Source organism: Mastigoproctus giganteus, chromosome 12 (genome assembly GCF_048544385.1).
Source record: "Mastigoproctus giganteus isolate SK-2022 chromosome 12, ASM4854438v1, whole genome shotgun sequence".
Lineage (NCBI taxonomy): Eukaryota > Metazoa > Arthropoda > Arachnida > Uropygi > Thelyphonidae > Mastigoproctus > Mastigoproctus giganteus.
In genome coordinates, this window is record NC_143586.1 from 70,588,976 (window position 1) to 70,605,547 (window position 16,572).

Here is a 16,572-nt window from a genome sequence, read left to right on the forward strand (position 1 = left end):
AGCAATCTCTCCTGTTAACAAGTACATTCCAGGCTGAAAAAAATTCTACCTCTTGAGCCTTGCACAATCTCTCCAGGGCCGAATTGATCGACAAGGCTCTCGTCATATACTCCCTCCTATCATATCTGGGCAGAATTGCAGACACTTTCAAATTCAACCCTACTTCACGGCTTTTTTTCAACAGTGACCTGTTACTTATCTATTACTGTAGTCTTGTCTTATCAACTACCTGAGCAGGATCTTCAATAGTCGAACTGACTATGTTAAGTGCACCAAACTGATTCATCCCTTTCCTTCTAGAGTTTACATAAGTAAAGAAATCTTGGCTGTTTTTCTTTGCATCCTTAACCAAAGATTTCTTGTAATCTGCCTTCGCCTGCCTAACCTCCTTTGTGACTTGATTACAGAATAGCTTATATCTGCCATAGGCTTCTGTGTAACCTGATAATTTATATGCCTCCCACGCATTTTTCTTTTCTGCCACAAGCCTTGTTAATTCATCTAACATCCAATTTGGCCTAAACCTTGAATGGTATTTCTTAGTTGGTATGAAAACGGAGGAGATTTCAGATTACTGTCTCTGACAGGGTATATCAGAGTGGACATGCACAAGTTCAACCTTTGAAGCAAAATGAATCGTACAGTGAATAATTAGGACAACTGAGGTGAGCAGTGGTTGAATCAACTAATAATTGGATTCTGTTAGAAAAAGTAAGAGGGACTTGGCAGACTAAGTGGAAATGGATACCACTGCGATTGGAACAGACATATATTTGAGAAATCAATGAGGAAGTTTGGGACGATTAGATATGTTTGCAGATAACTTAGTTCTATTAGTTTGACTATTCATCATGTATTTAGTAATAGGGTATAGTGTGTTTTTTTTTGTCTGGCAGTTCCCCCCCAACTCCGTGTTTTTACTCTGTGTAGAATACAATCCTTGAAGGGTATGTGTTAGTGTATGTTTTGTGAGTTATGAGTGTGAGTTGTGTTGTTCTTCTGGCCACTTAGCCTGGTGGCCTGTGGAGAGCTACCAAAACACCCCCCAGTTTCCGTCACTGCCCCGAGGAGGCAGGGCAAACCCTGGAGCAGCCCGTGCATCCAAGGAGAGACCAGAGGGGAGGAAAAAATATATATTTATTGGAAAGGAAATAAGATGGAGATAGAAGTGGGTTTGAAAGGAGATAATGGGCAGATAGGAAGAGGGTGGGATAAAAGGGTAGAGAACTGAGGCAGTAGTTTTTTTTTTTTTTTATGAGAACCACAAACACGAGAGGTATTAGAACCTATAGTACTTAGTACCATGCTTGGGTTGCAGGTTGAGAAGATGAAAGAAGATATTTGTTGACATTAGACTTAATCTTCTGTAGACTGTAATTTTCAGGAAATACATATGAAGGAAGGTTGTTCCAGAAAGCGGCAGTTGAATGAATAAACGAGGAAGATGAAAAGTTGGTTGTGTGAGTGTAAAGTTGGACAGTAAATGGCTGTTGGCTGGTGGTGGTACGTGTTCAGACTGTTTTGAAAGAGAGAGCGAGAACTATAGAAGCCAATTCAGAAGAACAGTGCCCATGGAAGTATCTGTAGAAAAGGCATGCAGCAGAAACAGTACGTCTATGAGACAGTGAGTGGGGAGACTGTTAGAGATGCGATATTAATTAACCTAACTGCCCTCTTCTGAATGGAATCTAGAAGCCTGAGAGAGGTTTTGGGGGCACTGCCTGAAATGTGGGAACAGTAGTCCACGGTAGAATGGATTTGTGATTTGTACAGAGTGAACAGCTGTTTGGAAGAAAAGTAACCCCGAGAGCGAAAGAGAAAATGAAGTTTTTTAGATGCAGAGGAAGCAATATTTGCAATGTGCTTGTACCAAGTGAGAGTAGAAGTCAGGGTGATCCCCAAAAGAGATATATCATCTAGCCTAGAAATTGGAGTGTCACCAAAGATAAGCATAGGAGTAGAAGAATCCTCTTTGCGAAATATAAGACAAGACTTAGTTTTAGAAGGATTGAAATCAACTAAGTTGTATTTGCCCCACTGGAGATCGACATTTAAGGAATTGGTAGCAGATATTCGAGAAGTTGAAGCTGTTTGAGCAGGGCAAGGTTTCTCAAACTGGAAAGTGGAATGCAATGTGCTATCATCAGCAAAACTATGGATAGGATTTCCAGTCAATGGAAGAAAGTCATTAATATACAAGTGGAAAAGAGTGGGGGAAAGAACTGAACCTTGGGGGACACCACCATTAGTAGAGAAGTTAGAAGACAGCCATCTACCATCACCCTCAGTGAGCGATCGGAGAGAAAACTGGATAACCAATTACAAAAAACAGTTGGCAAACCATAAGATGGAAGCTTGTTTAGAAGACCTTTATGCCAAACATGATCGAAAACCTTTGAGATGTCAAGAGCAACTGCTTGTGTTTCACTGAACTTTTCCATTGAATTTGTCCATAAATGGGTAACATAAGCCAGAATAACACCAGTGTATCGACACTGACGGAATCCATGCTTGGCAATCATTGATGAGACAGAAGGTTTCTAGGTAGTTTAAGAGTTGGTGGTCAATTGATTTCTCTATTACTTTAGAAAGAGTAGAAGTAATTGCAATGGGACGATAATTAGATGGGAGGGATTTGTCACCCTTTTTAAGGACTGGTTGGATATGAGCAAATTTCCAAGCAGAAGGAAAAACACCTTTGGAATAAGAAATTGAAAAAAAGGCAGCAAAGAACAAGTGTAAGTTCAGGAGCACAGGTTTTGAGAATAAGTGGAGAAATAACATCAGGATCTGGAGCTTTCTTAGCATCAAGATTCATCAAAATCCTTCTGACATACTTTTGATGGAAGACCACAGGAGGCATTGAATTGAGCATGTTGGGAATGGTGGGGTAGTGTTTTACCAAGATCGTTAATACATGAGTTGCAATAAAAATTGGATGCTAGCAAGTCAGCTTTATCCTTGGCTGAAGTGACAACAGAACCATCTGGTTTTGACAGAGGTGGGAGCAGAGATGGGCAAAAGTTGCTTCCAATAGCTTTGGAAAGAGACCAGAATGCTCAACTACCATTATTGCAAGAAGCGAGTTTTCTACTCTTAGCCAGTTCAAAATCTAGTTTGGACTGATTAATAACTGCTTTTCAATTGTTTCAAACGTAGGCAGAAAATGAAGAATTGGAAACAAGCCAATTACGATATCCAACATTCTTCTCATCGACAGCCTTAGCACACTTATTGGAAAACCAAGGTTTAGATAAGGGACAAGATTCTAAAGTGGAGTGTCAAATAAAGGATTCCATTCCTACAAGAATGGTTTCACTGACATGATCTGAGCAAACATTGACATCAGAAGTTTTGAAACAGTAATCCAACCAAGGAAAAGAAGAAAAGAAAGTTGAGCACCTGCCTGATTTGAAAGGGGGAGGCAATAAGGGGCATCCCTGGTACAGGTGCCCATCCTGGCCAAAGGATGGGAGTTGAAAGTGGGTGGTCCAGTGAGCTACCAGGCCAAAAGGGATGATCCAGGGTGGGGGTAGGAGACAACCATCCCATTTGGTAGGAATAAAAGGACATAGGGAAAGAGATCCCTGTGGTTGAGTGTGCTTTTTGCAGCTCTATACCACACTGGCCTAGGGCTATCCTAATGGCCAGCATCAGCATCCCATACCATGCCAGCTATGAAAAGCTACAACATGGTGTCAGCTTGGATAGCCATCAGTCTGTCAAGTGAAGAGGCTAAGAGAGAACATGCAATTAATAATAAATTTCATTCACTCAACATTCACACAATTTTACTTTTTTATAGTTTTTGATGTGAAAGCATCTTTGGTGGCATCTACTACATTTTCGGACCGAAGCAAAAGCAATTGGTAATGAAATGTTCTTACAGAAATGATGCAAATGATATCACTTCCAAAATGGTGCTAACGATGATAACTTGGTCACTAACATTAATTTGGTAGAGTAAGTAGGGGGCATGAGAATAAAACAATACTTCGTTCGTACTAAGAGACAGAAATTATGCAAATGACGTCACTTCCTAAATGACACTAACTCAGTCACTAACATTGATTCAGTAGAGTAAGTAGCAGGTAGTAATATTATGCAAGAATGAAGGCTTCAATGCCACTGAAGAAACCTCCCATGTCAACAAAAGAATGAGTTCAAAAACATCAGAGGACTCAAAAAAAATGCAGTTTAATAAAATCTGCTTTTCAAGATTTTGATCGACATCAGCCTTCTGCATCAACTTCTCATCAAGAAGCTGGATTGTCAACATCACAAAATTACATTCAAAAACTTCCTGAAGATTTTGATCCAGAAAATTTGAGTTCAAAAGAATTATGAGGATTTTCGGTTGATTTTTGAACTGGCTAGACAGAGTATACAGCAACAACCCAGCTTTGATTGCATCATTCAAAAAGAAACAAATCGTATTTCAGCTCAACCGCCTGTCGTAGACCCTCCACAAGTTTCAACAGTAGTCGAGCATGAGATCATTTACAAGAACATCGAACATGACCATAACTCTTATAAAGAATTTGGATGACAATTTCTGAAAATGCATTTGGAGTTGTTTGTGATATCTGTGATCAATTATGGTATGAAAAGGATGTGAAATTGTACACTTTGGAAAGTTATCTGTTACTTCTCTTAGATTATGCATACGATTATGAAGGTCCAACCCTTTAACCTCGTCCAAGCCAAGGATGTTTTCACATAAAATAAAACATCTTTCGTGCATACAGAGTACACACGCTGGGTTTTTTTTTTTTTTTTTTCTTACATTTTCTATTTTATATTTTTTTCTTACATTTTATACACAACAAACACATTTTATATTTTTACCCTTTTACTTTTTTTTTTTGGTTTTTTTCATTCATCCATCTCTTTTACACCGGGGAGGGGGTATGCAGTCAATATGGTAAATGTAATATATCAATAACTAAAGACCTTTAATGTAGCTTATATGAGAAGATAACTAATTAAAGTAATTGGTAAAAATAATAGACATTCACTCATTTATGTGACTAATATGAGGCAAAAGTTCCTTTTATGCCATCCATATATTATTCCTTGTTCTTTCATTCAGTTCATTTGATTAGTGTCATTCAGTCATTCTCTCATACACTTATTTTCACTCATGCACTTCAACGTTCATCCAATATTGCACACTGTCATTTATTCATCCACACATTCATTTGTTCACTCACTCAACTCAGTTTCCCATTCACTGCAACACTCAGCCATTCTCATTCACACATATTCAGTCATTCACATTTCCCACAACTACTCAGCCATCCACATTTACCCACTAGTCACTCACATCCAGTCCATGGCATTCTCCACAGCATTCAGGTAATCACGTTCATTGCATCATTCAGTCACTCAAGACTATAACAATCAGTCACTCACATTCTCCACAATACTCAGTCTTTCAAATCATTTACTCACAGCCATACATCTACTCACTTCCTAGCATTTATACTCACTCATTCACACTAGGATACCACAGTGACTCTCAGCTTACTGTTATTCTCCAGCTGAGAGGTAGCCTGGCTGCAGGCACCATTTAGCCTCCTGCTGGTCCTGTAGGTTATTTGGTCAATAGGTATGTTTATCCAAGTCAGTTTTAGGACATGGGGGGGGCAGTACCAGCCTGCCCTTATTCCCATTCAGGCATGTGGGTTGTTTTCCTCCCTCTGGAGTCCCCCAACAATTGATTAGGGCCTATTGGGAGGGGGGTAAAATAAAGTTTGGCAGTCTTGTCCAGTATGCTTTGTCTTTTTAAGTGGTCATGTCAAGTTAATCTTGTCATTGTCTGTGCTTAGGGAGGGGCATGGGCTGATTTGTAGGGAATGTATGAAGTAATGTAATTTATTTTGGATATGGCTTACACAGTGCAAGAATATCCCAGCTCCTTGGCATAACATGGCCTTGACAGTGCACCGACATACACACTACTCAGACTCCCTCCAGTCACCAACTGGCAGAGTAGAGTCACTGAAATTATACACTAGCTGAAATGGATGCCTCCTAGAGAGTTACTGATAGTTTCATTTTGGTGGATTATCTAGTGATCAGCCTACAAACACTGTTTTAAAGCTATACCCTCAATGTGAGGAAGATTGGATCGTGATACCCATCATAACCTCAAAAGACGTCAGTTTGTTAATTAGTAACATCAAAAGACACTTATTTGGTGTTGTCTTTTCAAAAATAGAATTTTGCAGAAGCTGGGTCATCGTGTTCTTGTTCAGTATCTGTTTCTTCTTCCCCCCCCCCCCATTATACATCTTCAGCTCTCTTGTTAGCTGATGAACTCTCTGAATCAGAAATATTACTGAATATTGTCCGTCTTCCTCGAACAGCTAATATCTCTCTATTTTAGATCATATTCAAAATAATTACGAAAAAAAGTATTGAGAACATTTGCAGAATATTTATACTTATCGTTTTCATGCTCTTACTGAATTGGAAACTGAATATTCCCATCCTTAGTTTCTCATGAGATAACCATTTAAATTACTTAAAGTAATTTTATCCCACTTCCAATTTAAAAAAATAAAAAAAGTAGTATATCAGATGCCATGTGATGTGATATTTATCCATGCAATATCATGTTTATTAAACTTGTTTCATTTCTAGGATGTCCCACAAATTTTACACCAAGCGGCAGGAGGCAGTGTAAAGCAACATTTACTTAAACTGACTAAAGAAAATAAAGTTGGTGAGTATTTCATACTAGTTAGAACTAATAATTATGAACTGTTAAATAATATTAAGAACTAAATAAAAATAAATAGGTCCAGTAAGAAAATGTATGAACAGCACACAGAGGTATTTAATACCATATATTAACATAAAAAAGACTATCCCCTGGACAAAACAGTATAGTCCCCATAACTGTGCCTTGAGCAAGTTTTTAAATAATGAAGCCTATTTATCCTCCTTCATCAATCTGTGTGCATCATACGTTTCATTTTAGCAAAATTTTATTGATCCTCTGACACCTAATTGCATTGGAAATATATAGTCATATTTCTATGCATGTTTCTCAGAATTTGTTATATGCACATAAATATGTGCATATAACAAATTAGTTTCACAAGTTCAAACTATTTTCAAACATTAATTCTAATGAGATTAAAATCAACTAACATTACAGTATCACTTTTCTGAACCCTATGGAGCAATCCTTAACCCTCCTGTGGGTGCAGCCAACCCATTGTGGTGGGAAACACACTTTCCCCCAGGCACTTTTTAAAACCTTTTATTTATTAGCAAGAAATAATTTGAAATTATTCACTTTTTAGCACTGCCCTGCATTTTCAATCTATGATGAACAATTTTTTTATATTGAAAACTTTTTTAAAATAAAATGCTTAAGGCATGCACATTTTTTCATGTTTGAACTTGCCTCCCTTCTTTCTCAATGATGTAAATTGTTGGTAAGGGGAATTAGTATGCATTGCTAAGACTTGTGGTGCTGAAAATAGTGGATTTCAACACTTTTTGAAATGAAACTCCATTGTTCCCTCATTATTGGTGTTTGATTTGTTTACATGAGCACCCTTTTTGATACGTAGGAAAACCAAATTCTTGCATTATGTGACAAAATGTTTACATCAGCTGACATGCATCAACTACTTGAGCTGTTCATAAAGCACTCAATAGTAGACTGCTGTCAGAATTGGACAGAAAACCATTAAAAATTAAAATGTGAATTTCAAATAAAGCTGATTTTAAATTCATATTTTTAATGATTGCATGGGTTTAATGAAAGTGTGTTATTTTATTTGTTTATGGCCAATTTCTTCATTAACAAAAAAATTAATATGGCAGGTCGAAAGGAATCTCACTGATTGAGGAATACTAAAATTGACATTGATGTCATTCTGGTACATCGTTTTTTTTTTTTTGCGTTTAATGGCCTATTTCGCTATGTTTCCCTATGCATGACTGCTGGATGAGTTAATACAGTTTGAAAGATTCAAGGAGCAAGCACTGTCATTTCAGAGCAGTCCACACATTGGAGGAAGCATTGCTTAAGTTTGCTAAATTAATAAATGGCATAACTGGAGTTTAACAGTGTACCTTAAGTAAGAAAAATGTGGAATCCTTGCAACATTTTGTTTGCTAAGGTACAATTCACTGAAAACTTTACTCAGTAAACTACATGAGTCGCCAGTTTTAAAATGGTTTGGTCTGGTAGACTACAGGCTGGCTGGCTGGTTTTTTACTGTTAAGGACAGTAAAAAACGTAGGTCCCACCAGGCAAAGTTTTGAAGTAGCGAGGTGGGAGGGGAATGGGCAATTCTCTTAGTGTTTGGAGGAGATTAAGGGAATAGGGTCAGTGTGTCCTGTGTTTGGAAAGGTGGTAGCTATTGGGCAATCACTCTTAAAGAAAATCCCACACTAGATCGAAAAGTACAGTACAGTGAATGATCTTACAATCCTTGAGTGCACAGCACTAGCTAAAAGATTGAGTGAGGCTTACAACGATATCTTTTGAGCATGTGCACACCTAGTTTTCACTTGTTATACTCATCTAGTAGAGAGCTGCTTTGAGCGAACTTGTTTTTCTCATTTGTTGCTTGTACTGAAAATGATAAAATTCGAACTTTGTGCAAACATTAACTTTTGTTATAGACTTGTAGTCGGGAATAGAAATATACGAAATGCTCATTACAGTTTATGGAGTTGTTGCTACAGTGAAAAAAAACTAGTTTTTAAGTGATTTCAAAGGTTTTGTGAGGGAAATGTTTTGCTTGAGAATGAAGAGAGAAGCAGTTGCCTATCAACATTCCAACATTATCAGAGCATCATTGAAGTCTGTAATATCATTTGATCAGATCAATGATTAACCATTCAAAAAATTTCCCAGGAGATGTCTCTTTCATTTGGTTTAATTCACATCACTTTGACTTGCTTGCTTCACACCCAAATCCGTAGTCACAGAGGTGACTAAGGATTTTGGCATGCATTTCATGAGTGCCAATTAATTTGAGTTGTTAGATCCTGCATTTTTAACAAAAATTATGACAGATAATGTATCTTGGATGTATAGATGTGACCCAGAAGCCAAGGTTCAAAGCTCCCAATGGAAAACAGTTTCATCACTAAGGCCTAAAAAAGGAGTGAAGTCAATCACATAAAAGTAGTGCTGGTCGCATTTTTTTGACAATGGGATGGCATTATCAGAATTCATTCCACAAGTTGACACTTAGCACTGCCTGCTACCAAGAAGTTCTGAAAGGATTGAGAAATGTAATCCACTGCAAACAACCTGAAAATTGCTGAAATAGTTTGTTCCTTGTTCCTTATCTCAATTGCTGAATGTTTCTCTCCATGAGTCAGTTTTTGACAGACAGAAACATTTGTGTCAGATTTGTGTCATATTATGACAGATAATGTATCTTGGATGTATAGATGTGACCCAGAAGCCAAGGTTCAAAGCTCCCAATGGAAAACAGTTTCATCACTAAGGCCTAAAAAAGGAGTGAAGTCAATCACATAAAAGTAGTGCTGGTCGCATTTTTTTGACAATGGGATGGCATTATCAGAATTCATTCCACAAGTTGACACTTAGCACTGCCTGCTACCAAGAAGTTCTGAAAGGATTGAGAAATGTAATCCACTGCAAACAACCTGAAAATTGCTGAAATAGTTTGTTCCTTGTTCCTTATCTCAATTGCTGAATGTTTCTCTCCATGAGTCAGTTTTTGACAGACAGAAACATTTGTGTCATGCCACACCCACCTTATTTGTCTGTTTTGGCACCATGTAACTTTTGGCTATGCCCAAAATTAAACAAAGCTGAGAGGGAAAACAATTTATGTATGTAGATTAAAGAAATCAAGTTGAATGTGATGAACCAATTAAAAGCATTCACAAAAGAAGACTTCCAAAATTATTTTGATTAGGGGTAAGCATGATGGAACAAGTATGGTTATAGAAAGAATACTGAAGAATATTAATGATGCAAACATGTATCATTAGATAAAATTAATTTTTTGCAACATTTTAACCAAGCTTTTTTTTGATCAAACCATTTACGTAGCAGTATAATTGATACACAGAATGAGTAAGAAATGTAGGTTTATAAAACTTGTCCATGAAAATTCTCTGATATAGAGACCTGTACAAAATCTAAAAATATAATTCAAGCAAGACAAATAAAAATATTATAAATAATATAATTATTAATTTAAAAGTACTTGAGGTATAATGTAATTAAGTTATTCTGTTTTTGTATGAATGCTCTGAAAAGCATGCTTCAGAGCATTCATACAAATGAATGAATGCTCTGAAATTAATGAAATGAAATTAATTTCATTAATAGCACAAGGGCTGCTATGGCCATATTGTGCCTGCTACCATTCTCTTCTACTTTCAAAGCATGTTATCTGTTGGCAGACATGAGGATAGTGGCTATCCCACAAAAATAAATAACGTTTTTTTTTTTTTTTTAAATGCATAAATAAAGAAGACTTCAACTGTTACACTTTGAGTACTTTTCAATTAAATATTTTGTTTCCTTTTGGAATAATAGAATATTTATGACCAACTACTCCATATAAAAACATCAGAATGTTAATTTTGTGATATTTAGAAGTTTGAGGTAAAATTAAGAAAATGTTTTGAAGGGCACTTTGCCTCCTTCTGGGCTGGTAACCCAGCCCAGAAGGTGGCAAAGCTATTATTGTCATTAGTATTAGCAGTTCAGTTTAATCTGTTCAGTTTAATTTAACCTAATTTTCAGAATTTGTATTTACAGCTTAGTTATATAACCCTAATTTAGAAATGACCCCTTAACAATTTGTGGCAATAAAGTTCCCAGACTGGTACTGTTGCAGTCATGTTCAATGAATTTGAAAATAAAAAGAAGTGATATGCTGTAGCTCTAACTTCCTCCAGTAGATGGTGGCACAGAGATAGTCCAAGTAGGCTGACAGTTTGCAAGTAATGAGCAGTTCATTAGTAGTGTTAACATTCTGTGTGATGATTTCGCAATGAATAACAACAAACGAATATCATATTTTGCTTTAAACTGGAAATATCTGCAACAGAAACATATGAAATGATAAAAACTGTTTATGGTAATGAAACTTTAATTTTTACCAGTGTGTTTGAATGGTATAAGTGGTTCAGAGACGAACTTGAGAATGTTTGCGATGACACAGGAAGTTGGCATCCATCAACGTCTCAAAATGAGGACAGAGTTGCAAAAGTTTGGAAAAATGTGACAGGAGATCTTCATTTGATGCTCAAAATAATGGCTAATGACTTAAATATGAATAAGGAGACAATTCGTCAAATTCTGTATGAAGAGCTAAAAGGAAGGTGTGCAAAATTTGTGTCCCACAGTTTCACGGATGAGCAGAAGCAACAGAGCAACATCGTGAGATGACCATCTAGACTTGTTAAGATAATCCTAATTTTCTCAACTGTATTTCACTGGAGGTGAATGTTGAGTGTTTCAATATGACTCAGATATAGTGCCAGAGCATGCAGTGGGCTTAAAATCATCCGAAACCCAAAACGTTTTGTTTACAGAAGTTGAGAATCAAGATGCAGATCATGCTTTTTCAACAAACAGGGTGTGATTTGTAAGGATTTTTTACCTGAAGGAGAAATAATCAATGCTGTGTTCTGTGTGCAGGTGCTTCAAAGACTATTGAAGTGCATTTCTCAAGTGAGGCTGCAATATTGAGAGAAAGGCAGATGGTTATGTACAAATGTCCCCTTCCCCACCCATTCTGCACTTGTTAAAGACATTTCTGATGAAACATGTCATTGTACAGATCAACCATCCACTCTACCCTCCCAGTCTAGTACCAACAGACTTCCTCTTTACCAAGGTGAAAACTGCTCTCAAAAGAAAGATTTCAGGATGTTGAAGACATAAAGAAAAATGTAACTGCCAAACTGAACATCATCTCTTTGGATGCCTTTGCTGATTCTTTTCAGAAATTGTAGAACAGTGTAATAAGTGCACTCAATCAAGTGGTAATTAGTTTGAAGAAAAATAAAACCAAACATAATGAGAAAGTGAACCAAGTTCACTTTGTCATTATGTTCATCTTATTGCACCAGTCTGGAAACTATTTCCACACTTCATATATTTGCAGTTATTGAGGAAGCAGAAAGACACTTAGAAACATAACATTTAGAATACAGATATTTCATTCTTTAAAATGAAAATAGATTCTCATACAGGAACAAGTAATTTCATTTCTATTCAATAATATTGACTTATTCACAGAACAGAAATTTTACTATATGTGATTTGTCTGTTTTTATTAGTAATAGTATTAATGGAAAATGATGGAAGAAAGCAAGCTTATACAGCATCAGCCAAAGAAAATCTCAGAACTTCCCATTTCACTTGTTCAGTCCTGCTAACAGTTTATCTAGTTTATTTACCTTGAATTTATTCAAACTACCCACCTCTAAAACAACAGATGAGTTTGAACAGCCACATTCTCTGGCTGAAGGCAAGTTTGTGCACATCCAACCCGCAACTACCCTTCCTCACTTTGAATTTATGCCCCTTTTGTGTGTAGTCTGAGCAATGGAAGGAATGGATTACATGCTATACTGTTCAGTATAGCGTGTAATTTCTGAACAGTATAGCATGTAATCCATTCCTTCAATAATAACTTCAAAAAACTATTTCTGTCCCCATATGTTGAACTGTGGCACAAACAGCTTAACAGATCAACATATGGGGACAGAAATAGTTTTTTGAAGTTATTATTGTTGGTTGGTGTAGTTTTTTGTATCCTATCCTTAGCTTGTACCCTATTTTGGTTTATTGTAGCATGGGGGTAACTCCTGTTTAAGAATCTGTTGGTTTTAATATGTATTTCTGAGTCTAAAGCAGATTCTGTCATTGAATATTTATAGGCATTGAGAAATTGATTAAAAATAATAGACCTTTTGTAGGTGAACATATGAGAACTGTCATAATGCAGCAGCATAGCAGTATTTGTTGCTTTACAATAGATATTAAATTGGACTTTATTTGCATCCCTAGTAAGCATGAGAATTTAATGACTTTGATTTAGTATTTTCTCTTTCCAATGTAAAATTGAGTCTATTATTCTTTCCAATGAATATTATTAAATGAATGTAAAATGTCTTGTATAGTGCAGCTATCACTAATAACAAGAATGTTAAACTCTTAGTGAAGCCCACTATATCACCTTTCGAGACAAGGTATACAATCAAATTTTTGATTTGCTAGTGGGATTGAGTCTAAGCGGCTTAATATCGGAAACAGGTATTTAACATTCAAAATGTTAAATACCTGTTCTTTTCTACCCCGTATCACATATTATGGGAGATATTTAGACGATGTTCTCTTTGTTACTGGTAGTTGCACTATTCAAGACATTTTACATTCGTTTAATAATATTCATCCTAGACTCAATTTTACATTAGAAAGGGAAAATACTGAAAGAAAGTCATTAAATTTTCTAAATTTCATGCTTACTCAGGATGCGAATAAAGTCCAATTTAACAGCTATCACCTGTTCATTTACAAAAGGTCTATTATTTTTAATCAATTTCTCAATGCCTATTAATATTCAATGACAGAATCTGCTTTAGACTGAGAAATACAGATATTGACCAGCAGATTCTTAAACAGGGATTACCCCTTTGCTACAATAAACCAAATTAGGGTACAAACTAAGGATAGGATACAAAAAACTACACCAACCTCAATAGTAACATCAAAAAACTATTTCTGTCCCATACGTTGAACAGTGGCACAAACAGCTTAACAGATTCTTTAAAGACATGGAAATTACATGCTATACTGAACAATTGCTCAGTCCTTTCCTCTTTTGCAACACAAATAAATGACCTGATATACAACATTTCTTACAGTCATTGCCAGGCTCGACTCGATGCAAGCTGGATTTGAGAGTAAAGCAGCATGCATCCTCAGTCTGTGCTTCTCGTTCAGCAGTATCAGAATTGGCCTTTCATGCTGTTACACACACATTAGCATGCAATTTTTTTTTACTACAACTTTTTTATCATATTTAATAATTTAATATGGAATTGACAAACCAAGTTATTTGGCAAAAAAAAATAATATATAGCAATGCTAAAAACAACATGCCCAACCTCGATACAAAACAACTAATGCTATGTAGTAGTTCCCTCCTGAAAAACCAAATATCCCACCAGTGGGAAATTTGGTTTTCCAAAGTTATTTTTAAAGAGAAGAATCTTATCTGCTGACAAATTATTTAATTTTCTCTTTCTCTTTTTTTTTTTTTTTTGTAGGATGTCGAAAGGAGAATGAACAAACTTGGTATTACTTATTGTAAAGTAGAAAGATTAACTTTTATAATATGAAAAGAACTGATAATTTTCAAGTCACAGCAAGCTTATAAACAACATAGAAATGCAAAAAAGCTTGTGCTTTATTATGTATGTATTTAAATGAATATGTAATGACAAATAAAAGATTTTTATTTTGGGATATTGAATTGATGTTATCCAGGACTTTATACAGAGTTGTGTGCACTTCATGTAGTATTAGCACCACAAAATGGTACAGAGAAGCAAGCTTATGCAGCATCACCACCAAAAAATAAATAAATAAAATTTTAATTAAATAAAAAAAAAATGTAGTCAATGTCACCTTTCCTCTTTTATTTTCCTGTTTCTTTCAAATAATTATCCAATCCCTCCTTAATTTAGCTAAACGTATACCCACAAGAATAGGTAGGAGTTTATTCCAAGTCAATCACTCTTTGACTAAAGGAAAATTTTCAGACATCCAGTCTACAATTATCCGCTCTCTATTTACATGACATGACATGACACACATTACACATGACATGCTCCCTGTGCATGTCATGTGACTTAGCATAAAAATTTCCTTGCCATTTAATTTACTCAAATCTTTCAAGGCCCTGAACACCTCATTCAGGTCATGCAGATATCTGATTTCCAAACACTGTAGATTACAGAACTTAAGTCTCTCTCTCTCTCTCTCTCTCTCTCTCTCTCTATATATATATATATATATATATATATATATATATATATATATGCACCCTTTCCAGCATGTCCACATCTTTCCTAAAATGGGGTGCCTGAGCCTGTATGCAGTATTCAAGATGTGACCTAACCATAGCTTTAAATCTCTACTGGCAAAGTTTCTATATATCATTGATAAAACCCAATGAGCTGTCCTGGCAGAAAATTTCATATCACTTTGTATAGTTACTTCTAAGTCCTTTGATTATCTACAATCTTCAGTTTCGTGGTATCCAATTGGTATGTTACTGTTGGATTACTGCTACCCAGACGCAAGACCATGCATTTTCCTCTGTTAAACCTCAACTGCCATTTCTCAACCTGTCCAAATGATTTATCTAAGTCTGAAGCAACAACTCTGATAACTGTTCTGCCTACATTTGTATCATATGCAAACTTAGACATTAAGTTTGAAATACCTACATCTGTATCGTTAATTAATATTAGAAACAGTGAGTGACCAAGAACTTATCACTGTGAGATCCCACTCTTAACGTTGATCCATGAAGAGCAGTGGCTGTTTATAACTATTCTGTCTCCTACCACCTAACCATCCCTTCATCCATAGTAATAATTTATTCTTGATGCCACATTGCTCTGATTTATACAAAAATTGTTCATGTGAGAACTTTATGAAAGCTTTACTGAAATATAACTAAATAATGTCGGTTATTTTTTTTTTTTTTTACATACCTGTTAAGGGCTGATCATATCTGATCAGCCCTTAACAAAGCTGTCATGATTCCCTTATAATTCAATACCTGTCCAGATGATCTTGTATTGCATTCTTTAATACGGACTCTATTCCCTGGCATTAAGGTCAAACTATTAGGTCTGTAATTGCACACTGAGACACCTTTGTGAATAGAAAAGCTTTTGCAATCTATAGGGACACTGCTTAAATCCAAGGATGCTGTCATTATAACAGCTAAAGGTCTGCTTACATCTTTTGCTGCTTCCTTCAGTTTAATTGGATAGATTTCAGTAGTTCCTATTGCCTTATTCGCTTTTAGTTTTAATAACTTAGCTTTTAGTTCCTTCTCAGTTATCATAAATCATTCAATTCTCAATTAGTATTAGCTACACGACTTGTATCCTCAATTTTAAAAACTTCCTGACATGAATGTTAATGCAAAATATTAGAAACATTACAAGCAAACATACAGGGTGTGTCTCAAAAATATTGGTACAAACGTTTAGGGGAGGTAGATAACATCTAAAGGAATGTGAATCGCATAGGAACCCATGGCCCCGGATGCCAAGCGATCTCAGTGCGTTTTTCCAAGCAAACTATCTAAAGAGCTTTTGCCAATACATATTCTGTTTATTTCTGAATACCGTTTTCTTCATTTCATTTTATATTTCAGTAGCTCTTTCGCTCTACAAGTAGTAGGCAAAGGCCCAGAAAGGAAAGACACCTTTCTGTTTCTTTTTCCTTTATTACTAACACAACTAATAGCCGCTTGGTCACCTTGTGGCACTGCTCCTGCTTCCCTGCGGCGGGGC

At 36.0% G+C, this 16,572-nt stretch overlaps 1 protein-coding gene across 1 annotated transcript in view; it reads left to right on the forward strand.

Moving 5' to 3' along the window:
* LOC150077175 (endoribonuclease LACTB2) overlaps nucleotides 1–14,408 on the forward strand; it is an 89,175-nt gene extending 74,767 nt beyond the window's left edge. Inside the window, exons 6-7 of the mRNA XM_090386102.1 lie at nucleotides 6,649–6,730; nucleotides 14,305–14,408. Coding sequence (XP_090242228.1) covers nucleotides 6,649–6,730; nucleotides 14,305–14,348 — 126 coding nt within the window. The 3' untranslated portion in view covers nucleotides 14,349–14,408. The remainder of the gene's footprint in view (nucleotides 1–6,648; nucleotides 6,731–14,304) is intronic.
* The last annotated feature ends 2,164 nt before the right edge of the window (nucleotides 14,409–16,572 follow it).